Source organism: Rhinatrema bivittatum, chromosome 4, assembly GCF_901001135.1.
Source record: "Rhinatrema bivittatum chromosome 4, aRhiBiv1.1, whole genome shotgun sequence".
Taxonomy (NCBI): Eukaryota; Metazoa; Chordata; class Amphibia; order Gymnophiona; family Rhinatrematidae; genus Rhinatrema; species Rhinatrema bivittatum.
This window is the reverse complement of record NC_042618.1, coordinates 373576268-373602065: the sequence shown is the minus strand read 5'-3', so window position 1 is coordinate 373602065 and position 25798 is coordinate 373576268. Positions and strand designations below refer to the sequence as shown.

The window sequence follows — 25798 nt, the reverse complement described above, 5'->3', positions numbered from 1 at the left end:
GTGGGCAGTGACCTTTTATGGTCTTGCCTCATTTATATTCTAATGAGCAAAATAAATGTTAGTATGGAAAAGAAAGATGATGCACTGCATACAAAATGTACTGGGATAATAAGGTTTCTGCACTACTACTCTCACAATATTGTAATCCCTACATTTCAACCTATTGTTTGTTCGATGAGCTACAGCCCCCCCCCCCCCCCCCGCTCTTAACATTTTTTTTTATTTTTAAAAAGGTAAAATGGAATAAGATTGACACATTATGAGAATGGGCAGAATGTATTCAAACTGACAAATATTTTAATGTGCAGTTAAATGTCTTACAGTACTGTTATGTATTGCTCCGGTCTAGTGTTACCAGCTGGCTCAATTTTTCCATGTTGATCCAGTTCTAGTTTTTACCCCGTTGCATGCATTGATTTGTAGTTCTAATTTCCCAATGTATTCCCCTAAGAAATGCAGAACTACAATTCCAAGCATACAGTGAGCTAGAAACCAGGACTGGATCAACCTGTCCTATAAAAATGGAGTCAGTTGGCAGCTCTACCCCAGCCATAGACAACATGTGATATCTAAAAGATAGACCTCAATTGTCATCGAAAGCTAAAATGCAGATTTACTGACTTGCATATACCTGTTTGCTGGATCGGGCTTTGATAAATGTGGTGCGCTGCTGCGCAAATCGATTATGTTTAGTAAAATTCATTTTTCACTAATTTTCATAAAATCATGTAACTGTGCAAAGCTACATAGGCTACTGTCCCAGAAGTAGTGCTGCTGCTGCTGCCAGAGGCAATGTGTAGCTTTCTTTCTGAGATATACTTTCTTCACAGTCAGAGAGAGCACCATGAGTGAAACATGGGGGTTGCCTATTTCTTCAGCATCTGTAATAGCAAACTGACTCACAGTAAGGGGATAGCACTATTTCTTCTGTGATGCTTAACTGCTATTGCCAGTCACTGGGATATGGGCTGGAAGAACTCCAAAGGTCCTACTATCCTGCAGATGTCAGGGAGCAAACTTCTGAACATAAAACTCCATGATTTAAAGAACAGCAGCATGTTATCAGTGATAGGTGCCAGCTGAAATAAATTACTGAATAGCACAATGGGACCTACCTTTCCCTTTTCATGCCATTAAAGAAGCTGCTAAAAAGTTACCTAAGACTGAACAGCTGTGATGCTTGATGCACTAGTGCATCACAAAAATTGAAATAAATACATAAATATCTGTACCCATTCAATTCCAGGAAGAACAAAAACATACTAAAGACTATATCTAATGAGCTTTTTTTTTTTTTTTTTTAACAGCCAAAAGTATTCTCAATTGAAACTGACTGATTCCCTTCAAACAGATTTTATAGCCTCTATGTTTATAGTGTATTAGTCATCACAGCGCTTCGCCCTATACCCTACAACAGGGGTAATTCCTGTCCTCAAGTGCGACCAACAGGCTGGGTTTTCAGGATATACACAATGAATATGTATGAGGTATATGTGCATTCTCTACCTTTACTGCATGCACATCTATCTAATGCATATGTATCGTGGATATCCTTAAAAGCAGACCTGTTTGTTGCACTTGAGGATCTGAATTGCCTATCCCTATTTTACAACATACAGTAGTGCATTACAAGACAGAGTATTTAGTGCTGTACACAGTTTAGGACATCCCTGCTGCTCGTGGCTTGCATGGCAGACTAGTGAATATATATTTCCATCCCAAAATGATTCCAAAGTGTTTTTTTTCTTTGGGTGCATACATAGCTGTACATTGTAAGGCTGACGACTTTGCAGGGCAGGGGTATGCCTTTTTGGCTGGGAGGGGGGAGGCAAAAATTCAACTCCTCAACTCCCACCGCCTATTTCTTACTTTACTTAATGTTAACTGTTTTCTTGTGCAGTTCTTCCTGTCTTGCAAGACCGGCAGAGAACATGAGAGCTAGTCACAGAATATGTTGAGCTAGTCCAATAAAAAGGCAATGGGGTAACACAGCAGTTGACAGCAGATAAGGACCTCTTGCCCTGCCTAGTTGGCCCTGCCTACTGAGACTCTTAACATAACCCCCTTATCTTATATCACCACTCTCTCTATATGTCCCAGGCAACTGCTACCTCTGGAAAGCGTTTTCTGATCCTCCTTCCTTCCAGCTTCTTTTCTTGCCCATGCATGGGTCTATGACCTTTTCCTATAGAAAATGCTGCTGCCTTTTACTTCATTGAAGACTTTTATTTTGTTTCTGTTATAATCTCCTTTTGCCACCTTTTTTCTAGAGTGTATTCTGAGGTCCTTAAACCTCTGGTTTATTATGCCATCTGCAACTGAAGCCTTCCCTTAGTGCACCTGTATTATTTTGTATCATTGAGATACGGTACTTGTACAGGACTACACAGTCCTTTAAAGTCACTTTTATTGTAGAACTGTTCCACTAAGTAAGTCTGCCTCCTTAATGCCAGTGAGAAAAGGGCCACGTTGTCCCTGTTGTTACATGCAGCTTAACTGTACTGGGTGATTTGTTTTTGGGTCAGATGAGCTATTGAAAATTTATAATGGTGTAGGTGTCCTGAATTTACTGAAATACAGCCTTTGTTATGGAAATACAAACTTTAAATATATACCTTTTTGTTTGTCTTATCTGTGTGTCTTTTTGACTAGATTATAAGTTCCATGGAGCAGGTACTGGGTCATGTGTCTTCACAGAACTGCGTATGTCTTGTGGCACAATATATTACTTAGGGATGTGAATCGTTTTTTGACTATTTAAAATATTGTCCGATATTTTTTAAATCGTCATTAATCGTTAAAGAGTGCGATACAATAGAAATTCCACCGATTTATCATGAAAAAATCATTAATCGGGTTAGTGAACACTAACGAGAGTTAGGACACAACCTAAAAACCCACCCCGACCCTTTAAAACCACTCCCTTAGCCTCCACCACCCTCCCGACCCCCCCAAAATTACCTGGTGGTCCAGCGACGGTCCCGGGAGTGTTCTCTCGCGCTCGGGCTGTCGGCCGATAACAAAAAACCCACCCGACCCTTTAAAACCGCTCCCTTAGCCTCCACCACCCTCCCGACCCCCCCCCCCCCCCAAAAAATGTTTTTAAATTACCTGGTGGTCCAGTGGGCCCCGGGAGCGATCTCCCGCTCTCAGGCCGTCGGCTGCCACTAATAAAAATGGCACCGATGGCCCTTTGCCCTTACCATGTGACAGGGTAACCGTGCCATTGGCCGGCCCCTGTCACATGGTAGGAGCACTGGACGGCTGGCACCATCTTACCAGGTAATTACCACCAGGTAATTTTAAAACATCTTTGGGGGGGTCGGGAGGGTGGTGGAGGCTAAGGGAGCGGTTTTAAAGGGTCGGGTGGGTTTTTTGTTTATCGGCCGACAGCCCGAGCGCGAGAGAACGCTCCCAGGACCCCCCCACTGGACCATCAGGTAATTTTGGGGGGGTTGGGAAGGTGGTGGAGGTTAAGGGAGCAGTTTTAAAGGGTCGGGGTGGGTTTTTTGTTTATCGGATCAGGCGCAGCCGATTTAAAAAAAAAAAAAAAAAAAAAAAAACCCGATCGGGCCAGACGAAAAAAAATGCACGATTTGAATCAGAACCGGAACTGAACCGATTCCGGTTCCGATTCACATCTCTAATATTACTATTTCTACTTATAATTTCTGAAGCACTACTAGATCTAATACAGTGCTGTGCTGATATTTATAAAAGACAATCCCTGCCCCATGGAGCTTACAGTCTGGTTAAGACATCCATGATAAACAAGTCCATGGGGAGTGAATGTATTGCAGAGAAGTAGTTAGAACAGTGGCCTCAAAAAGGTGAGTTTTTAGACTGGTTTGAATACAGCCAGAAAAGGGAGCATGATGGGTTTTCTAGGCATAGAGCGCAGCAAGATGGAAGGTGAAGCATCAGGAGTTAGTGGTGGAGGAGGAGGACAGGGATAAGAGCAACTTGTCCAATGAACGGAATTCATGAGGAAGAGTGTAAGGCGAGGAAGAGAAGACAGCTAATGAGGAACTGCAGAGTGAATGCATTTTATGGGCGAGTAAGAGAAGCTTTAACTATGTGCAGAAGCAGACAGGAGCCAGTGTAATGAGAAGAGGGGCTACACAATTATAGTGACGTTGAGGGAAGATAGGTCATGCAGCTGAATTTTGAATAGATTACAGTAGAGAAAGATGGTTCAGTGGGAGGCCCAGAAAGAGCACATTTCAATAGTCCTAAGCGGGTGGTGATAACACTGGGCAACAATGAAAGTGTTACTGACCTAAAAAGGTCCTACTCTGTAGTATCTTGATGTGCTGAACACGAATATGACCATGAAAAGTTTTTATTGGCTCTCGTTTTGAAGATATTTAATATAGTTCACTTTCTATGTTTAGTCATGTAAATTTATCCAGTAGGACTGTAAATAAGCCTAGAATGATGTAATATTGCATCATATTGCATAATACCATCATGCACACATCATCCAGAGTTTATTACATCATTTTCTGATGCAATGCAGTTCTACTGCCATGCTGCTGCTGAGTAAGCTGACGTCAGCAGTGTACTATATGAAGCCCAGTCAGAAAGGGTGAGCATTTGAAATATTCATGCTGGCTGACTACTGCTGGACACTCCGCAGAGATGCTCCCGAACAGGTGTGTACAAGAGACGAGCAAAGAAATCTAAGACGTAGTCTGACTTCATTTTTCAAACGGTATTAACCGTAGGTCTCCTACTATTGGCATACAGTTCAAGATGTAATTATATTATTGCATATTACAAAAAAACTAGAGCCAATTTTGCATTTTCACAGTCACATTCATGTTTAGCACATGGAAATTTATAAGAACTGACTAATTTCATTTCAGTAACATGACTTTTGTGAAACTTTGTTGCCCAGTGTAAGAGTAGATGAGTGTTTTGGTATCATGTCCAAAAAGGAAGAGATGGATTTTAACGATGTTATACAGGAAGAAATGGACCTGCTTTAGCAGTGTTCTGGATGTGCTTAGAGAAAGTGAGAGGCATCAAAATACTAGTAGTAGAATGAATCCCACAGCTGTAAATTCTGTTCCCTTCCACTGAATTCAGATGGAACCAAATCCCTGTTTATAGTGAATTTCCCCTACACCCTCACTCCCTTAACCAATAAATAAATCTCTGGGCAGTTAAATATTTTATTTGAAATGATCAATAAATTGTGCGTTCACCCTACAATGCACCTATATGTTATTTGCTGAAAAACGGCTGAAGTTAGCTGATTTAGCTTTTCAGGGCTGGCTTTGGGGGGAATTGGAGGCAAGCAGGACACTTGCTTGGAGCCCCAGCATCACAAGGGGCCCCCTTGGTGACGCTGAGTGATATCACTGAGGCAGAGCTGTATGACATGTCGTACTGGCTAGCTCCAGTCCTTATTTTCTGCCCTGAATCCCATTTATTATTAACAGGTTTTTGCAGTGGGGTTAAAATTGGAGAAAATCTTTAGGTGGTAGGGTCTTACAATACTGTAGCTCTTTTATTTAATCGATGAGTGTTGTAAAGAATGCTTGGTGTAATCACAGAAACACACCGTAGTTGTGGTGATCTCTAAAAAGCTCAGTTTGCAAGCTGGTGTCAGATTAGCCTGCTAAGAATATTTGATATCTATTCATTACTGACTACAGCCAACCTCAAAGTATCCCTGCATCTGGACAGCAGCATTTGAAGTAGCTGGAAAATGCTTTTGACGTTTTAAAGATCGTAACTGCTAAAAATGTTCTAAAAGATGGTGGTTGCTACCAGCAAAGCACAGATTAAAACATGCACTGGTTGGCTGCAATCTCATTCTGGTGTCCTAAATGACCTGTAACAGAATGCTGATAAATCTTTCAAATGATTTGGGGAAAGAGAGTAAAACTTGTACTTTTATGTTAGCTGCTTTTCTTTGCATGTCACTTCCTGAGACAATTCTCTTGAAACTTTTAAGAAATATTAGGCCAACCTGATGGCCCAACAGTATGGTGTGAGAAACACCTGCATTCAGCACCAGATCCTGATCCATAGGGCAAAATGATAGAGGCCGGAAGGGATGTCACTTGACTGCTACTATTCACTTCACTGTGCACCGGGCTGCAAAATGTGGGGGGAGACAGTCTGCATCTTTCAGCTAAGAACTGTTGTCGTGACGGACAACCAGACTGAGGGGGGAAGGGAGAGGGCTGCTGGAGCCAGAAAGCCTAGCACTGAGCAGCAGAAAGGTTCCAGGCTGTAAGGAGAATATTATATTTTTAAAAGAAAAAAGTTAGAATAACTAAATGTTCCATTCTGAAGTCTGACTTTACTATTTTTGTTCTGTCAATGTTGTCCTCCATTTATTTGCCCTTTTATATTAAAAAAAAAAAAAAAAAAAATATATATATATATATATATATATATATATCTATAGGGTTTAATATTTTGTGAAGTCAAAGCTATGCTTGAATCTGGTTAACTAATCTAAAATTCTACTTCAGTATCCCATTTTTATTTTGTATTGTGGGCTTTATTATATCAGATAATTTTATGTCCTGGCAGGGGTATAAATTCACCTCCTGTCCTCTGCTAAGGCTATCGGTGACATCCATGCTCCCAGATCTGTGTCCCCAGAGGCTCAATGAGGGATTACAGGCCAATTGGGATTTGCAATATATAGAAAATATTCTTAGAATTACAGGAGGCTGTTTCCTCTGTTATCAATTAAAAAAAAAAAGAATTACAGAGTAAAAAGACTTTTAATTAAATAAAGTTAGGGTTATTTTTTTATAAGGTCATATAATATTATGGAGCAATTTTGAAAGAGACTGGGGTAATTGTAGGTCCATAAGACCCACAAGTGAATTTTCAAAGGGAGATTCCCTGTGGAATTTCCCTTTGAAAATGTAGACTAGCACAGACCAGGAATACAAAAGTACCCACAGACGTAGTTGCAAGTGCTCATGGTAAAGTACATTAGAATTTCAAAATAGAGAGGAAGTGACATCACCGACCCTGATGGGAGCATTGAAGAGACAGCTCTTCCCTGTATTCATTCAAATCATAGGGTTAGAGTGCTCATTTGAGGTTGCTTTAGCGTCCATTTTGTGGCCAAGCTGCTGTAGAAGGTGGTACTGATGTCCACTAGAAAAAAGTTGGTGAATTTGCGCCAGTTTTCCTATGGGGCTTTCAGGATTCTAACGAATGATGGGAACAAAATGGCCAACGCTGATGACTCCGTGCCATCTGAGGCCCAGAGCAATGTGAGACATACAGATTCTGGACAATTACCATCAGAAGGTTTATCTTGGGCAGATTTTACCACTTGGTTTTGTGAATTGAATAACAATATCTTGACAATAAAAATAGAGATTTTGTAAATGGTGGCTGAGTTGTACACAATTTGAGGGCTTTGCCCATAAGGTGGATGAGCTGTAGACACATGTGGATGGTCAAGGTGTGTGTCTGTCGTGGTTACAACAAAAAATTGCTGATCTAGAATCGCCACAAATAGCATCCCAAGAAAAAAGGAAAATCTTGAAAGTAAATCCAGGAATTCAGAGGTTTACCAGAGACTGCAGGTGCTATCCAGTGGTACAACAGATAAGCAGGATCTTGCTCTTTCCTGAAATGGATTTGGAGGATGATCTTAAAGTGGGAGTTGAAAGAGCACATAGAGTCCTAGGTCCAAGGATGGGAAACCTAAAAGATATAATGGCATGCTTTCAGAACTTTCAGGTGAAAGAAAAAGTAATGCGAACTGCAAGGAAGGAAGTTGTCTCCGTTTAATCATACAGAAGTAGAGAGTTCTTAAAGAAAACACCACTATTTGATGGAAAGAAAATATAAGATACAGATGGCTTTTCCTTTTTGATCTTGCCTTCACCATTAGTGGTGTAACATCCAGAATCAAGACTGCATCTGAAGCTGCACCAATCTTACAGACTGCTCAGATTTCAGTCCAGATAACGTTGACATTGTAAACTACATTGACACTACCCAAAGATTATTCGAAATGGCAGACAGTCACTAATGAGTGAAGGAGGGAATCGTGGGGTCTAACTGCCAAAATATCTGAGACTTGAGAGTAAAATCATTTGATTATTTATATATTTATTTATTTAGGTGTTTTATATACCATCGTTCTAAGGCAAGATCACAACTGTTTACAATGTCATCATTCAATTTCAGGTTCAACATTACCATTCTTGGTCATCATTCCTATTCTGGTTAATACAAATAGCTAATACATGGTCTAGGTTATATTCATGCATTATCTAGTTTCATGCATTATGTAGTTTCTTACAATTATAAATACCTATTCTAAGTCAACACAACAGCATCAAGTATGAGTTAATTAAGGTGCTATTTCATTCCATTACATACTCAGAATGTAGCCTTTTTTACATTACATCGTTCAAATCTTTTTTTGCTCAATTTAGAGTTCATACTTCTTATATACTTATGCTGGTTCCCTCTTATTATACTAATTTCTATGAGGAGTTGTGTCTAAGGCAGTATATTGTTGTGTTCCATAAATGAATATACGATTTCTAAGAATAAACCATACTATGTTACCTATCGAGTGCACTGTTTGTTACTCTACCCTTACCTTGTTTAGTTTAATATTATATGCAGAGGAGGGAAGGGAGGTTTTGTTCTCTACTATTAGGAGCCTGTTAAGGTTTCACTTGATTAAAGGGAGAAGGGAGGGGATGAGATTTGGTAAACGAGGAAGGAAGATGGGATTGTTTTTCAAATATTTACTCAATTATGCAGATAAGTTTGGATGTCACTGTTTAGAGAGTTGAACACAAGCTGTTTTGTGGGCTATGCTGGTATGGCTTGCTTTCTTATGTCCTTTTCTTCTGATCTTTTAAGGGTATCTCTGGGGTATGAGCTTTTCATTATTATTTATTTAATTTATTAGTATTTATAGGCTGCTAATACCTTAAGTTTTAGGTTAAACTCTCCTAATAAAAGAAGTATGCCATTTAAAGAAGCACAGAGGCTGAGAGTAGAAATTGTTTATTCAAGAAATGCATTTGTGTAAAAGAGACAAGAGGCTATTGAATAATACAAGTTTTTCAAAAGTTGGGGGTTTTTTTAGCATTTAACTCTCTAAAACATAAGAATGGGGGGTAGGCATTTTGATTTCAAAGAATGTATATGTGGATTTTCAAGTATTAAATAAGGATGTTGATGGGATATATATTCTGCTCAAGAGGGTAACTTCTTCATATACATTTACCCTTTTAAATTTATAAGCTCCAAATTCTGAACATAGTATTTTCTTTCAGATGATCTCTGATCTACTTATTGATAAAATAGTAGGGCAGGTGGTAATTGGAGGAGATTTTAATATTACTGTAGATCCATATCTTGATAATTCACTAGCCCAGAGATTAGGTACCCAAAAACATCATCATAGCTTTAAAAATGTTGATGACCAAATTGGAGGTATTAGATGTTTGGAGGTTCTTACACTCTTTGATGAGGGATTATACTTATTTTTTCTCTAGACCTCACAATTCTTCTTCAAGAAAAGATATGCTTTTGGTAGATGAGACCCTGGTTTCTAGTATACAAACTGCCACCATTGGCTGAATAATGTGGTCAGACCACGCTCCCACTATGCGTTATATCGCTTTACAACAGAATGATACCAGGAGACGGTTTTGGCAAGTTAATGATGCTTTATTTCAGGATAAAGTATTGTGTAAAAAATTGACAGCTATTGAAGAATATATCAGCATCAATGATAATGGTGAAGTTGCAAAGGTAATGCTTTGAGACTGTCTCAAAGCGGAGGTTCTGGGGCATTTAATATCCTGGTCCAACTATAAGAAGAAATAAAATTTAAAACTTAGATTACAATTAGGAAAAATGATTAAAAATTTAGAATACATTCATAAATCTCAGTTGGATAGGCGGAGTCTTCAGAAATTAGATAAGGCCAGAAAGGATTTGCAAATGCTTTACTTGAATGAGATTTCATTTCATTCAATTATCTCTAAACAAAAATATTTTAAGTATGGAAACAAGGCAGGAAATTTACTAGCACAGACACTTAAAACCCAGGTTGTACGAGGTCAAATTCTTCAGGTAAAGGATAAAAATGGGAATTTTTTTTCTAACATCACCCAAATTAGGAAATGGTTTACACAATTTTATGATGAATTGTTTAACACCGATTCCTCTATCCAGGATTCAGAAGTGGATAGTTATCTTTCAGGCTGATACAGTAAAGTCTGCGGGAGAGCTCTCCCGGCGCGCTCACAGGCCACTCACCTGTGCGCGTGATTCAGTATTCAAATTAGGGCCGGCAGTAAAAATAGGTAAAAAGAGGCGCTAGGGACACTAGCGCGTCCCTAGCGCCTCTTTTTGGACAGGAGTGGTGGCTGTCAGTGAGTTTGACAGCCGACGCTCAATTTTGCCAGCGTCGGTTCTCAAACCCGCTGATAGCCACGGGTTTGGAAACCGGACGCCGGCAAAATTGAGCATCCGGTTTTCAAGCCACGGGCCGACTTCAAATCTTTTTTTTTTTTTTTAACTTTTTGTAACTTTCGGAACCTCAGACTTAATATCGCCATGATATTAAGTCGGAGGGTGCTTTTCTGTGCACTTTCCCGGTGCCTGTAGAAATTAGCGCCTACCTAAATCCCCACCCCCCTACTTTTTGTTGTGCAAGTTACGCCTGCTAGAAGCAGGCGTAACTTGCTCGCGCAGCCTCAGCATCCCCCGGCACAGGCCGCAGTGCCGGGGGACTCGGGACCACCCTCCTGGCCCACCCACGAACCATCACCATGCCCCCGGACCCGCCCCGGACAGCCCCTGATCCCGGACATGCCCCCCCCAGACACGCCCCCTCCCGCCCCTTTTACGAAGCCCCGGGACTTACGCACGCCGGTGGCCTATGCAAAATAGGCAAGCCAGTGCGTGAGTGCCCTGCGCGCGTAAATCCGGCAGGATTTACACGCGCAGGGCTTTTAAAATCTAGCCCTTAGGGTCTGAATCACTAAGCTTTTCCCCATTGATACAGAATGGGGAAAAAAGGCTTACTAAATGAAGCCCTTAGATTGTATACCCTCTAAAGACAGAAAAATACCTATGGTACCCGAATGCAACTCGCATTAAGCTACCAATGAAATTGTGTGGCTAAATATAAACACACCAAAAAAAAACCCTACCATATTTATTTATTTAAAATAACCAATTCTTTTCAATCCACAGTTCTCGGCAGGTGACCCAATAACATAAATAAAATCAGATATTAACAATTAAATATCTAAAGCCTACATTAACCCACATCAGCCTCTATCACACTGTTTAGCACAGCCTGGTAATGTAAGCATTGAAATCTGAGGACTGGCAAAATGAGTGTGTGATTGGAGGACATTGTGAAGCTACAGCATCATTGAGTAGGGGTGTGCATTCGTTCCCTACGAATTGGGAATCCGCAACGTATAGGGCCTTATTCGTTGTATTCATGGGGAATCGAAACGTATCTCGACTCCCCACGAATACAACGAATCTTCGCCGAATTATTTGGCCGCCTAGGAGCCAATTTAAACAAACCCCCCACCCTCCTGACCCCCCCCCAAGACCTACCAAAACTCCCTGGTGGTCCAGCGGGGGGTCCAGGAGCCATCCCCTACAGTCACACCCTCAGCTACCGGTTTCAAAATGGCGCCGATAGCCTTTGACCTACTATGTCACAGGGGCTACCGGTGCCATTGGTCAGCCCCTGTCACATGGCCATCGGTGCCATCTTTTGCTCCTACCATATGACAGGGGCTGACCAATGGCACCGGTAGCCCCTGTGACATAGTAAGGTCAAAGGCTATCGGCGCCATTTTGAATACTGGCAACCGACGGCCGGAGTGCAGGAGGTCGTTCCCAGACCCCCGCTGGACTTTTGGCAAGTCTTGTGGGGGGTCAAGAGGGTCCCCAAGACTTGCCAAAAGTCCTTGGTGGTCCAGCGGGGGTCCAGGAGCGATCTCCTGCACTCGGGCCGCCGGCTGCCAATAATCAAAATGGCGCCGATAGCCTTTGCCCTTACTATGTCACAGGGGCTACTGGTGCCATTGGTCAGCCCCTGTCACATGGTAGGAGCAAAAGATGGCACCGATGGCCATGTGACAGGGGCTGACCAATGGCACGGTAGCCCCTGTGACATAGTAGGTCAAAGGCTATCTGCGCCATTTTGAAACAGGCAGCCGAGGGTGTGAGTGCAGGGGATGGCTCCCGGACCCCTTGCTGGACCACCAGGGAGTTTTGGTAAGTCTTGGGGGGGTCAGGAGGGTGGGGGGTTGTAGTTAATTTAATTTTAGCAGGGGAACGAATAGGAATTGGCGTATAGAACGTATCAGGGGGGCCCCCTTGCCGAATGCAACGTATCTGCCCCTGATGAATACGAATCCCGAATGCAACTTATGGCGTCCCTCTGCACATCCCTATCATTGAGTAAGACGTATAATTTTCATTATCGTAAATACATACATAAAGGAAACAGCTTGACTGATTTTAGAAAAATCATTGAATTGCATTTTTGAAGGTAGATTATTTTTTCCTCCTTTTTAACCTCACCCCCTTCCTATGAAGCTACCAACCCTGGGCTTTTGCAGAAACAAAGGTAAAGTAACAAAACCCCACTTTCAACATTAAATCTGGAAGGTTCCTTCAAAAATACCCATGGTACACAAAATTTGGCCAGCAGACCTCTCAGGATGTCCATTTAACCATCTTTCCCTTTCTCTCCCAAGGCGTGTGCAGCACTACCTCTGTACTGAATTTTTTTCTTAATTTCAGGCTGATGCATCCAAAAAATCTTCCAGGTCAAAGCGAGACAAGGAAAAGCAAACATGCAAGAACTGCAGTGAAAATTTTAACTCCATTACAAAAAGGCGGCACCACTGCAAACAGTGTGGAGCAGTAAGTGTCAGAGCAATAACAAAACTCATTTTCTGTGCTAACTACTGAAATTCACATAATGGACAAGTATCTTCCTCCAACCTCCTCCCCACAGGAGTCATTTTATAGGGCTTTTCTTTTTTTTTTTTGGCTTCTGAATTTATAGGACCTAAAAAAAATACTGCCATCTTATTTATTTATTTATTTATTTATTTGTTAGTTCATCACTAAAATGAATTAATAGCCACAGGTTTCTTTACTGCTAGTATATGGCTGAGAACTGTGGCCTTGATGTAATAAGGTGCACTGGGTTGTGTGCACGTCAGCGCATGGCTCTGTGCACATTTTTTTGTGTGTAGAACTGAACTCACAATGTAGCAATGAGTTTTACGCATAAAAAATATTTACACAGCTTAGTACTCCTCAATTAAATCCCATATTAATCAAGGCATTAGCTATTGTTCACCAACGCAGAATGGTGCATAGGATTAACTCCTATTTTCATAATGTTGGAAATATACTGTATTTTTCGCTCCATAAGATGCATCTGACCATAAGACACACCTAGGGTTCAGAGGGGGGGAAATTTAAAAAAAAAAAAAAAAATGGGGTGCTAAACCAGCTCCATTCCCGGGTGTCTGTGCGTCTTATGGAGGGATGGGAATGCATACAATTTTTTTTCGTCCCTGTTTCATTTTTGGGTCTGGGGAGGGCCATTTCGGTCCACTCCTTGGATCAGAAAACGTTTATCATGCTATTTTATGAAAAACAAAACAAACCAAAAAAAAAACCCCCACCCCAAACCTTCAAATTTAATTAACTATAACCCCCCACCCTTCTGACCCCGCCAAGACAAAAGTCCCTGGTGGTCCAGCGGGGGTCCTGAGAGCGATCTCCCCCTCTCGGGCATTCGGCTGCCAGTAATCAAAATAGTGCCAGCTGCCCTTTGCCCTTACTATGTGACAGGGGCTACTGGTGCCATTGGTCGGCCCCTGTCACATGGTAGGAGCAATGGATGGCCGGCACCATCTTAAAAAATGGTGTGGACCATCCATTGCTCCTACCATGTGACAGGAGCCGACCAATGGCATCGGTAGCCCCTGTCACATGGTAAGGTCAAAGGGCTATTGGTGCCATTTTGATTACTGGCAGCCGAATGCCCGAAAGGGGGAGATTGCTCCCAGGACCCTTGCTGGACCACCAGGGACTTTTGGCAAGTCTTGAGGGGGGTCAGGAGGGTGGGGGGTTGTAATTAATTACATTTTTATTTATATTCCCTTCATAAGACGCACAGACATTTTCCCCCCACATTTGGGGGAAAAAAAGTCCGTCTTATGGAGCGAAAAATACGGTAACTCAAGGTCAGAGGTGAAGTAAAGTTTGTGGGGCTAGTGTTAGACTTTGGGACTGAACTTGGAGCATGGTTTTGGTCTTCTGTACTCTGCATTTATGACTGTTATGTGTGCACAACTTTTATGAACCAACTTATGCTCCTGACTCACAGGCTCTGATGTCCACAAGAACTATAAACCTTTCAGTACATATGGTAAAAGCTTATCACTACATTCTATGAAATACCTACTATTACCCTCAGCACATTTCAGTTGGCCTTAAATGTGGAGTCACAAAGAAACAATGAGCCTACCATCAAGCTCATAATCTGTTTGAAATCCTTAATCTTTTATTGAAGAGTCCTATTAACCAGCCTGCAGAAAAACATGATTTTTTTTGCAGGCTGCAATAGTTTTTAATTTCATCAGTATAAGAATTATTTAAAGATGCAGATGTGCATGAACTTTAAAATTACATAAGATCTTTCTTGGGGCATATTTGGTCTTGGAACCTCATGAATATCATCACCTTGCGATTATTTCTATGTTGATGCAATAAAAAGGTATCATAACCCCCCAGAGAACCCAGACATCAAACTTGCTACAACATAAAATTGCTTGACACTCCAAAATGTCTCCTTGCTTCTATATTCTTATTTCTGTGAAGGGAGTTACATTGAGTTCTTATGACTCATTAGTGCTCCTCTCTGACAGAAGATTCTGTGAACATTTGAAATTAAGTATTAATAATTCATTAGGTTTAAGTTAAACATTAAAATGATATTCTTGTCTGCTATGGTACTGATGTGTTCTCCGTGAGGAGTTAGCAATCTGATGTATTTAAGAGAGTTGTGGGTGGATCCTTGAACCAGTGGCAGATGACTACGCCCCCGGGGAAGACCCCGAGAGGGACCACCGGTCAGGTTCAGAGTATGAAGACAGACACACACCAGTTCTTTTATTAGACAGTATACTGAACCACCAGAGATGGCAGTAGTGAGCTGGAATGCACGGCTGGGCTGTAGTCCCTCAGAAGCTGGAACAGCGATCCCTGGAGGCTGAGCTGTAGAGAAACTGAAATATAGTGAGTAGGCAGGGTAAGCAGAGTTCATGTACCGAACCTGAAGGTAAGACTCACACAATGTCTCATAGAAGCCCAAGAGCTGGAATGTATAGGCCCTCGAGGAGCGAGTACCTGGTTCCAGGGAAAGCTCTGAGAGAGCGATGGTAACTCACTGATGTAGTAGACAGTGCTGACTTCCAGGCAGAAGAGAATTTGAAGACGTCCGGGAACAAGGACCCTCGAGGAGTGAGTACCGGTTCCAGACTGCAATCTACAAAGTAAGAGAGAGAGCGGGTACCCCTAGTTAGTCCAAGGAGGCAGAGTAGCTTAGGTAGCAAAACCCCTTGCTAACTCAATGTGTTAGGAAATTCTAAGACCTTAAATATCCGTCGTGGGTGACGTCATCTTCGGGGGACGCCCCCGAGGTTCGCACCATCGCCTGTACTTCAGTCGGGGCTGCGCGCGCGCCCCTAGGCCTCCAGGAAACTTGGTGGTCAGCAGTGTGGAGCCAGTCCAGGGACACCGAAGGACCTCGGCAGAGGAACGCCATGGCAGCCAATCTTCCCGTGGGCGAAGAGGGAGGTGCCAAAGAGGTGAGGGAGGGCGGAGAGAGGGCATTAGGAACCGATGGACACAACAGGTACAAGTAAGCAAATAAAAAAAAATGAATTTGCCTCAAAAAAAAGTTACTGTAATTTCAAAATCTATTGGCTTCATGTCCATTTATTTAGTTAAGCAAAATGCTGTCAGCGCATATTTTAATAAACTGCACAAAACTAGACTGTGTGGTGTAATTTAAATTTTAGTCGGTGGTGTATTTACCCATCCAATAATATGATTGTAATTGAAAATTACAGACGTGTATAATACGAGGTTAAAATATAAAATGCCCCATGGTGTACAGATAAGTGAGCCTTGCCAATTGTAGGATCCTTTACAAACCAGTTATCAAAAGTATGTCAAGTCACGTCATGTCTGCTCAGACTTACTTGCCTGTTCATGGCAGATCAGAAAAGAGATGGAAAATTTAATATCTTTATCTGGCTTTTGTAGCTATATACAAAGATATGGACCATGTAAAGCAGCGATTCTCAACCGGTGTGTCGCGGCACACCAGTGTGTTTCCAAGCACTAGCAGTTGTGTCCTGTCTCCCGGTGTCCCACTGCCCTGTTGTACTTTCCTTCTCCCTTTTTCCTGACCCCACGGGCCATTTGGAAGCCTCCTTTCTTCCTACCCCCACTGCCCAATGGGAAGCCTCCTTCATTCTGCCTGCCACCCATGCAGGACAATCGGAAGCCTCCTCCCTTCTACCTGCCAGTGGGAGTAGGAAGAAGGGAGGAAGCCTTTGATTGGCCGGTGAGGTAGGCATTCCATAGCTTGGGGGTGGGGTGGGAGGAATGGCAGTGTTGAACTCCAATGAAGCAAAGCCACCATGGGAGCTCATCCCTGTGGTGGTGAAGAGGAAACCCAACCGAGGCCGCCACAGGACCCATCCCTGTGGTGGCGAAAAAAGAAGGCCTGCTGGAGTAAAGCCACGGCGGAACTGGAGCCAATCCCTGCAGTGAAGGAAGTTTTTGGTGTGTGTGAATAGGGTGCCTGGGTGAGAGATGGTGTGTGGGGGTGTGAATGGGAACCTAGGTAAGAACTTGTGTCTGTGGATGTGAATGGGTGCCTGGGTGAGAACTTGTCTGTGGATGTGAATGGGTGCCTGGGTGACAGCTGATGTGAATGGGTGCTTGGGTGAGAGCTGGTATGAATGGGTGCGAGAGCATTTGTGTGTGATTGAGAGCTTGTATATAAGAGAGCATGTGTGTGATTGAGAGGGAGACTGGTTAGGGAGGTGATGTGTTCCTGTGTGTGTGAGAGAGAGACTGGTCAGGAAGATGACTGGTGTGAGAGAGACCGAGACTGGTCATGGGGTCTAATTGGGGGTGTTTGTGTGTGTGTGTGTGTGAGTGATTGGTTGTGGGCGCTAAGGAAGAGGACTGTAAGGACAGAGCTTCAGCAGCCCTTGCTGCTTCTGGTGAGTACTATTGGCCTGGAAGGGAAAGGAGTAGGAGAGTTGCTGGAGAGGGTAAGTAAAGGTGGCGTTTTACATTTTTTTTTTTCTTGATTGACTGCCATTTTAATTATTGGGTATTATGTGATGTCTGCTGTTTTGAAATATTTTATTGATATTTGGACATGTTTTAATAATTTTTATGAGTTTTTAATTGTTGGATATTATTCTGTTCAGCAGCTGTTTTGTAACATTTTTAGTATAGCTTTACAATTATTTCTGTATAGGGCTCTACAGCAGCTTGGCTATTCCTGTTTTCCCAATAGGAAATGTATTAGTGTTTAGGGACTGGTTTAATAGTTGTATTTCTTAGATAGGGTTGTTACTGTTTGAGTATATTCCATAATACAGGTGTAACTTTGTGCGGGTTAGTTTGTGTGCATTATTGCAAATCCTGAAAGTCTGTTAGGTGCTATATTTCTCTTTCTATTTCTTCAGGTTCGCACTGCATGCAGAGTGGCTTTTTTGGTTTTCCATTCCAGTTTCTGTCTCTATATGTATAATTTGTGGTCTCTGTACTTGGTGAAGGTCAGTTCTGTGTGTATGACCGAGGTGAGGTATTTTACTAGCATGTAGGCATTTGTATCAATCTTATTTGTTGTGTTTTCTCAATAGGATATGCATTAGTGGTAAATTACTGTCTTTTCATAAGGAAGGCTATTGTGCCTGGTAGTAAAGGGAGTTTGTTTTGCTTTTACTGAGATGTCATCAGAACCAGAGTATCTTTTTTGTATGGCGAGTTGTACAGGGTAATGCCCTAGATCTGCTCTGCCCTCATTGCTGGGGTTTGAGGGGATTCCTGTGGATGCAGAGTGCATGTTTACATTTAGCCCCATGATGGTCACATGTTCAGTGTGTCACGCATGTGAGAACCATCTGTCAGGTGTGTCCCGGCCAAAAAAAGATTGAGAACCACTGATGTAGAGAACAAAATAAAGTTAATTTCTATAAGCTGATATAATGTAATTACTGTACATTTGGTTCCATGATATATATCATATGTGTATATGTGTGAATGTATGTGTGTATATATATATGTGTGTGTGTGTGTGTATATATATATATTTTTGAGCATAACAAATACTGCAGTATCCACAAGAACAATTTATATGCATGCTTTTATAACCCACCTTTCCAAAGTTAAGGTCCAAGACTGCATACCAATATGGGGCATAGTCTTTGGACATCCACATACTTAGGTCAAACTCTGATTTGTAAGTGGATGCTAATGTAGGACACTTGTCATTTTTATAGAAATGGGACTGAGGTGAAATCAAAGCACAGAACATATAAATTAGTCAAAAAGTAGTTTTGCCATGCTCAAAAAAGTCATAGAAGCCAAAATAAACAGTGGCCATAGCTAGTAGGGACTGAAGAGTACATGTGTGCAGTGAGCAGAGCTTAGTCCTTCAATGTATATCCACTCTCTCTCCTATGGATGTCTGTTCAATTTTCTCCAAATAATACAAAACTATTCCACAAAATTTTGCAAGTTTCTACTCTTAATATTTTGCTGCAAAGTATGGCTTTTGCTGGTGGTTTGCATCACCTCTAACAAGTGTTTGCTTTCCGATATAGGTTATTTGTGCGAAGTGCTCCGAATTTAAGTCACTTGCAGATAACAGAAATCATAACCGGGTTTGCAAAGAGTGTTTCCTGTCACCAGTGGCTATTCCAAGCAGTCCAGGACCTGAGGTTGCTAATGAGTCAAAGAGAAAAGCAACCATGGAGGTAATCTTACAACTTAGCTCTGAAAGTGCTTGCACGAGGGCACCTGGTGATCACTATAAAGAAAGTTTACTTTTATGTTTCCCAGCTTTGTTTGTTTATATACTCCCATAAACTGCCTATATTTGTTTAAAGTGGTGTGGTTTCTCTCTATTTGTTGAGATTGCAGATGCCTCTACAAATCGTAATAGAATAAAGGAGTAAAGAGCTGATACAGTGATTTAATTGTTTAAAGAAGTCTTAGCAGACAGCCTTTTAAACCCATGTGTGCTCCTTTAGAGGAGGGGTGATGGAGGGCTTAGCATTGAATTTGGATGCTTCACACCAGTTTGACTGATCTGCAGGTTAGCTAGCACTGGAGAATACTGGGACTCCTGAACTGTCCAAGCAGAACTGTGTAAGGTAAAGGAGAATAAAACTAGGCACTGCAAATGATAATGGAACCATGTTACTGAGATCTTGGATCATCATCTGCCAGCACTACAGGAATAACCAATAGGGAGTTTCATTTTGGTTCAGATCTAGAGCTGGTAGAGATTTCTGAAGAAAAGGATTTCCATTTTTACTTGTTAAAGCTCTTCAGAATACATAATTACTTTCCACCAGTGCTACCTGCTGCCTTGGAGACAAATTATGTTGATGTGAGCTTTTCACCTCCCTAACTTGGTATTCCCCTGGAGGGAAGCTGTAAACCCCTCATCCATTGTGGTGTATTTGATGTTTAATCATAGATTTACATTTCCTTCCTCAAAAGGGTATGGTGTTTTACAATATTTCCAATTAAAAATAAAATTGTGGATTCAATGACAAAAATGAAACAAAAGGTAAGTAATGATATAGAATATTGTGCTTGAAGCAACAGAATAGCAAAAGACATTGCCTAGGCAATTTGGTAGTAAAAACGAGCAAAATTTCCTAGATAATTTTTAGCATGTTTCAAAATTTTGGACAGCACTATTATTTTGAGGTGCCCTACGGGAGCTGTCCAGACCATAGTGCTGAATAATAGTGAAACACATTTTAATAAACAGCTGGATTTATTGACCCTTTGTGTTTGTTATTTATTTCTTGGGTAGATGGCGGTTACATGTTTTTTGGGGTTTGTTTGTTTTTTAGATCTTATACCTAGCCATATCCACAAGGACATGGCTGTACTCCTAAAATCCCCAACAAGTACCTCTTGCCACATGTACTATAGGAATACAGTAGAATAAGTTAGATTTTTAAAAAGGGCTATAGATATACAAAAAATGTATGAGAAAGTAGAAAGGTGTCCTAGGAGCAAGTCTTAGAGGAGAAGTGATAGAGCCAAAAAACAGTCAAGTAGATATTTGAAGTAATCTACCTAGTACTGCTGCTTTACTCTTTAAGATTCCATTGTTCTCAGAGGCATGGAAATTATAATATGCCTGTGGTAAAAAAAATATAAAACATGACAGGAGAATACTGAAAACACCTAAATTGAAGTCTGTCTACTTTATATTCTGTTTCTAAATGAATTAGTCAAAACTATTAGATGCAGGCCGGCTCAGTGACAGTGCTGCATGCTACTATGCGAAGGAGCCTGGGTTTGATTTCCCCCTGGTCTGGTCTTCCACTCTTTGGGTCAGCTGGGGCCAGGGAGGCAAGAGTCACAACCTCTTGGGGGGAGAGGGAAGGGAGTCATCGAGTGATGGCAGCAATCCTCCAAAGAGGCAAAAGCAGTTCCTGGTTCCTGCCTTGCCAGCATTCTTTTAAAAATGGCACCTCTTTCAGGGCCGGCCACCATCCGACCAGGGGATTGTTCTTGCCTCTTTGGAGAATGAAGACCACCAAAGAAGGGGTAACTAGAGGCTAGAGGAGATCCTAGCATTGATTCTTTTTGGGAGGGGGGGGGACTGAGGGACCCAGGAAGGCCCTGGCTGAGCTTGGTTCAGTCTAGCCTGGGGAGGCCCTGACCTCAGCCCTGGTTCTTGACAGGAGGTATGGAGTAGAGAACAGCTCTAGGACCTGAGAAAGTAGTGGAGGGTGTCCGGCAAGGCCATGTTTTTATTTATTTGGTGGTGGGGGGGGGTATTTAATGTTTATTTTGGTTCAGCAAACAAACTGAACCAAAATGAAAATTAAAAACTAAAATACAAATAAACAACCCCCTCCTACTCCAAAATGAAAAAACAAGCCAAATCAAAATCGTGTGCACATCTCTTGCAAGGGTGTTATGGAAAAAGACAGGTTATAGCTGTAAGTGAAGAAAGTAAAAGAAGTTGAAGACAGATGGTTTCTTGACGTGGTGGTGCTAAGAAGCCATAGTCTAATGCTAGTTAGATGTGGTACCACTCTAAGGAAAAGGCAGTTAGGAATTGTAGCCCTGGAAAGGCAGAAGCTGACAGCATGGAGAAGCAACAATAATTTCTAGACCCAGGTGAAGCCAATTAAGGGCTTACTTAGGGGAAACAGTCTCTCTCTGGAAACAAGGCAGAGGGCTGGGAGGATAGGCAGCCACCTGGTTGGATGTGGTCTAGATAAGCTGAGGACTACCATCTACATGGGAAATGTCCATATAAGCAGACTGGGTGAGTCTTGTGCTTGGGTAGGCTACTGAAAGACAGGAGCAGGTTGCCACATGAGGCTTAAGTCAACCTGTATATGAGGTGTGCCTACTGTAAAGGTCTGGAAAACCTGTGGTGGCAAGAAATAGAACTGTGTGTTGTTGCTTGAGGAGGAACAGACTCTGTAAGAAAATAAGCACAGGATTTTATTGCATGTGCCGGAGGGGGGGGGGGGGGGCGCAATGTCTCCAAATGGCTTTATTTTCCACATACCTATCCTCATTCATTATCCAGAGTATGTTAGGGGTGATCTCAATCTCTCATATTTACTGCTAATGCCCTTCTTAGTGCTTGCTTTCTGCCAAAGACTGCTGCCTTCTCGCACTGACTTTTTATATGCCCAAGATTTAAATGTGGGTTTTCTGGCATAAAAGTAGCTGTGTGATGTTTCTGGTAATCCAGATGCTAGCCCAGGGCAGAGTACAGGAGCTGCCCTGTCTCCATATTACAATTAGGCTCTAATTCTAAGAAGGCTCTTTAGATGTTTAGTTTTTCGTACTTGGTTAATTGCAGATCTTTATCAAGGCAAACCAATGCCATATAAATGAAGCTAATATAAGCTAAAATAGTGTAAAAACTTAGCAAAAAAAAATTATATAAAAAATAAACAAAAGGCTTAAAATAAAATAGTAATAATATGGTATATTAAAAATGAACCAAAGTACAAAATAAGAGGAAACCCATGAAAGAACAGGTAGGTAAAGAATTGTTGCCCTAATCTGGTAGGAACAAGTAGGTCTTTAAAGCTTTCCTAAATTTTTAAAATAATCTTTCTCCAAGCATAAAGTCAAGGGGAAGGAGTTACCCAGGCTAGGTGCTAAGAATGAGAAACAAATTTTTTAGTACTTTCCAGCTGATCTCCCTTGGTGATGGTAAAACTAGGCGATCTTGTTGAGTAGAACACAAAGATCTCCCAGGTCAGTGGGAAACAATCAGATAGGAAATGTAGGGTGGGCTACCCCAGCATAAAGCCTTAAAAATTAAACATCTTATTTTGAACAAAATGCGGAAAGATACAGGGAGCCAATGGAGATTAAGAAGTAAAGGAATAACATGGTCAAATTTCTGCTTTATGAAAATCAACTTAGCTGTCATATTTTGGATAGTATGGAGGCTTCTGATTTATATGATAGACCATAGAAAATGGCATTACAATAATCTAAATGAGTTAAGATTAAAGAATAGACCAATAATTTGAATCAGAGTGGGCCCAGAAAGGTCTGAGTCTATGGATGGATAAAAAAAAAACAAAAAAACTTTGGATGAGATGAGAGATCTAAGAGTTGTCAATTCTAACCATAGAAACATAGAAAAGGACCATATGGTCCATCCAGTCTGACAAGCAAGATTATAGTAGTCTCTGCTGTGCAGGTTACCCCATGCTTATCAGTTTCCCAAACTGTAAAAGTCAGGACCCTCATTGGTTAGTCTGAATCCAATTCCATTACCCCCTGCCTTGAAGCAGAGAGCAAATGTTGAAGTTACATCAAAAGTACCAGGCTTATTGGTTAAGGGTAGTAACTGCCGTACCAGCAAGTTACCCCCATGCTTATTTGTTTCCCCAGACTGTAAACGTCGGGGCCCTCATTGGTCGCTGTCTGAATGCCATTCCCCTTTTCCCCTGGCATTGAAACAGAGAGCAGTGATGGAGTTGCATTAACAGTATGTAAGCTTATTGGTTAAGGGAAATAACCACCACACCAGCAAGTTACCCCATGCGCTTTTTTCTTCATTTCCATCCTCTAGTTTTTAGGGATCCACAGCATTTATCCCTTGTCCCTTTGAATTCATTCACTGTTTTCATCTTCACCACCTCCTCCAGAAGGTCATTCCAGGCATCCACCACCCTATCCATGAAGGAATATTTCCTGACTGTTCTGAGTCGTCCTCCCTGAAGTGTCATTTCTTGACCCCTAGTTCAACTGATTACTTTCCAATGGACAAGGTTTGACGATTGTGCATCATGAAAACCTTTCAGGTATATGAAGGTCTGTATCATATCTCCACTGCACCTCCTCTCATCCAGGGTATATACATAATCAGATCCGTCAGCCTCTCCTCATAGGTCTTCTGATACAGACCCCACACCATTTTGGTTACTCTTCTCTGGACTGCCTCTATCCTGTGTGTTTATTTCCCTTCAGATGTGGACTCCAGAATGATCAAATAAGTTCTTACCAAGGATCTGTACAAGGGCATTATCACCTCCTTTTTTTTTTTTTTTTTTTTTACTGGTTATTCCTTTATGCAGCCCAGCATTCTTCCAGCTTTAGCTATCTCCTTGTCACATTGTTTCACCATCTTCAGATCTCCAGGCATTATCCCAAGACCTCTCTCCTGGTCCGTGTACATCAGTCTTACACCCTCCATCATATACAGCTCTCTTGGATTACTGCACCCCAGATGCATGACTCTGCCCTTCTTGGCATTGAATCCCAGCTGCCAAATCTTTGAACACTTTTCCAACTTTCTTAAATTCATCCTCTCTACTCCTTCAGGCATGTCCACTCTATTGCAGATCTTAGTTTCATCCACAAATAGGCGAATTTTACCTTCTATCCCTTCCATAATGTCACTCACAAAGATATTGAACAGAACTGATCCCAACTCCAATCGTTTTGGACCTCCACTTGACACGGTTCTCTCTTCAGAATAGGTTCCATTTTCCATTACACTCTGTCTTCTATCAGTCAACCAGTTTGTAATCCACACCACCACCTTGGCGCTCACTCCCAAGCTTCTCGTTTTATTCACAAGCCTCCTATATGGGACCATATGAAAAGCTTCGCTGAAATCCAAGTTGATCACATCTAGTGCTCTTCCTCAATCCAATTCTCTAGTCACCCAATCAAAATAATCAGATTTGTTTTACAGGACCTTCCTCTGGTGAATCTATGCTGACTCAGGACCAGCAACGCACTGGATTGTGGGTAGTTCATGATTCATTCCTTCAGCAGAGTCTCCATTAATTTTCCCACCACCAAGGTGAGGCTAACTAGCCTATAGTTTCCAGCCTCCTCTCTGCTACCACTCTTGTGAAATGGGACCACTACCTCTCTTCTCCAATCCCACGTCACCACTCCCATTTCCAGGGATCTACTGAACAGATCCTTCAGCACATCCGGAGCTCTCTCAGAATCCTGGTGTGTATTTCATCCGGCCCATGGTCCTGTCCACTTTTAGTTTGCTTAGCTCCTCCCATACATTCTGTTCTGTAAATGGAGTTTTGTCTTCTCCATCCCCATCTACAGTCTTGTTAATCAGCAATGGGCCTTCTCCAAGGTCATCTTTAGTTAATATTGAACTGAAGTATTTGTTTAATATTTCTGCCATTTCTTTGTTACTCTCCACACATTGCTTCTTGTCACCTTTCAGTTTCACTACTTCTGACCTCCCTTCTTTCCATTGGCCAGTTGGTTTCTGGTTTTTCCCTGACCACAAGAGCTTCAGCTATGTATATATTATATTATTTCCTTTAAATCTTGAAATATAGCCAAAAATGTTTTGTATAATTGCATTGTTGGTGTGTCTTTGCATAGCTCAGACTTTAGTATTGATCTTGATTCTTAGCAGTGGAAATGAGGTAGACTAAATTAAATATTTTTTAAAAAAAAACCACACCCCTCACCTAGCAGTAGCCAGCTTGTCTTAGGGGCGGGGCTGTTCCAACTCAATAGCAGACAGATAGTCCTGAGCACAGCAGGGAAAGGTGTCAACTGTTTGATTCCCTCTCACCCTACCCCTCTGTCCACCCACTCCAGGGTTTGTTCTTCTAATATAGTCTGCCTGGGATACATAATTGGTAATTTGGTAATTCCGTGGGTGTTCTCCATCAAATCAGTTGAACAAAATGAGGACTATCCAATGTAACAATTGTGGAGCCTTTATCTTGAGGCAAATCATCTGGAAACTTAGGGCTTGCCCCATTTGTTCAGAACTATCTTCCATGAAAAAGGAGTTGGCTCACCGTAAAGCTGAATTAGCTGCAATAAAAAAAAAAAAAAAAGTATCAGCAACCACCAAGAAATCCTCAGACAATTTACAGTATTCTGGAATCGTTTTCCCATTACAACAGAAAATTCAAAAGCCCAGAAAAAAGTGGTTTACAGTGGGCTCAGTTATGAT

General features: G+C 41.7%; 1 protein-coding gene across 1 annotated transcript in view; it reads left to right on the top strand.

Moving 5' to 3' along the window:
• FGD3 (FYVE, RhoGEF and PH domain containing 3) overlaps positions 1 to 25798 on the top strand; it is a 281833-nt gene that overhangs the window by 233355 nt on the left and 22680 nt on the right. The window contains exons 16-17 of the mRNA XM_029600868.1: positions 12802 to 12924; positions 18936 to 19088. Coding sequence (XP_029456728.1) covers positions 12802 to 12924; positions 18936 to 19088 — 276 coding nt within the window. The remainder of the gene's footprint in view (positions 1 to 12801; positions 12925 to 18935; positions 19089 to 25798) is intronic.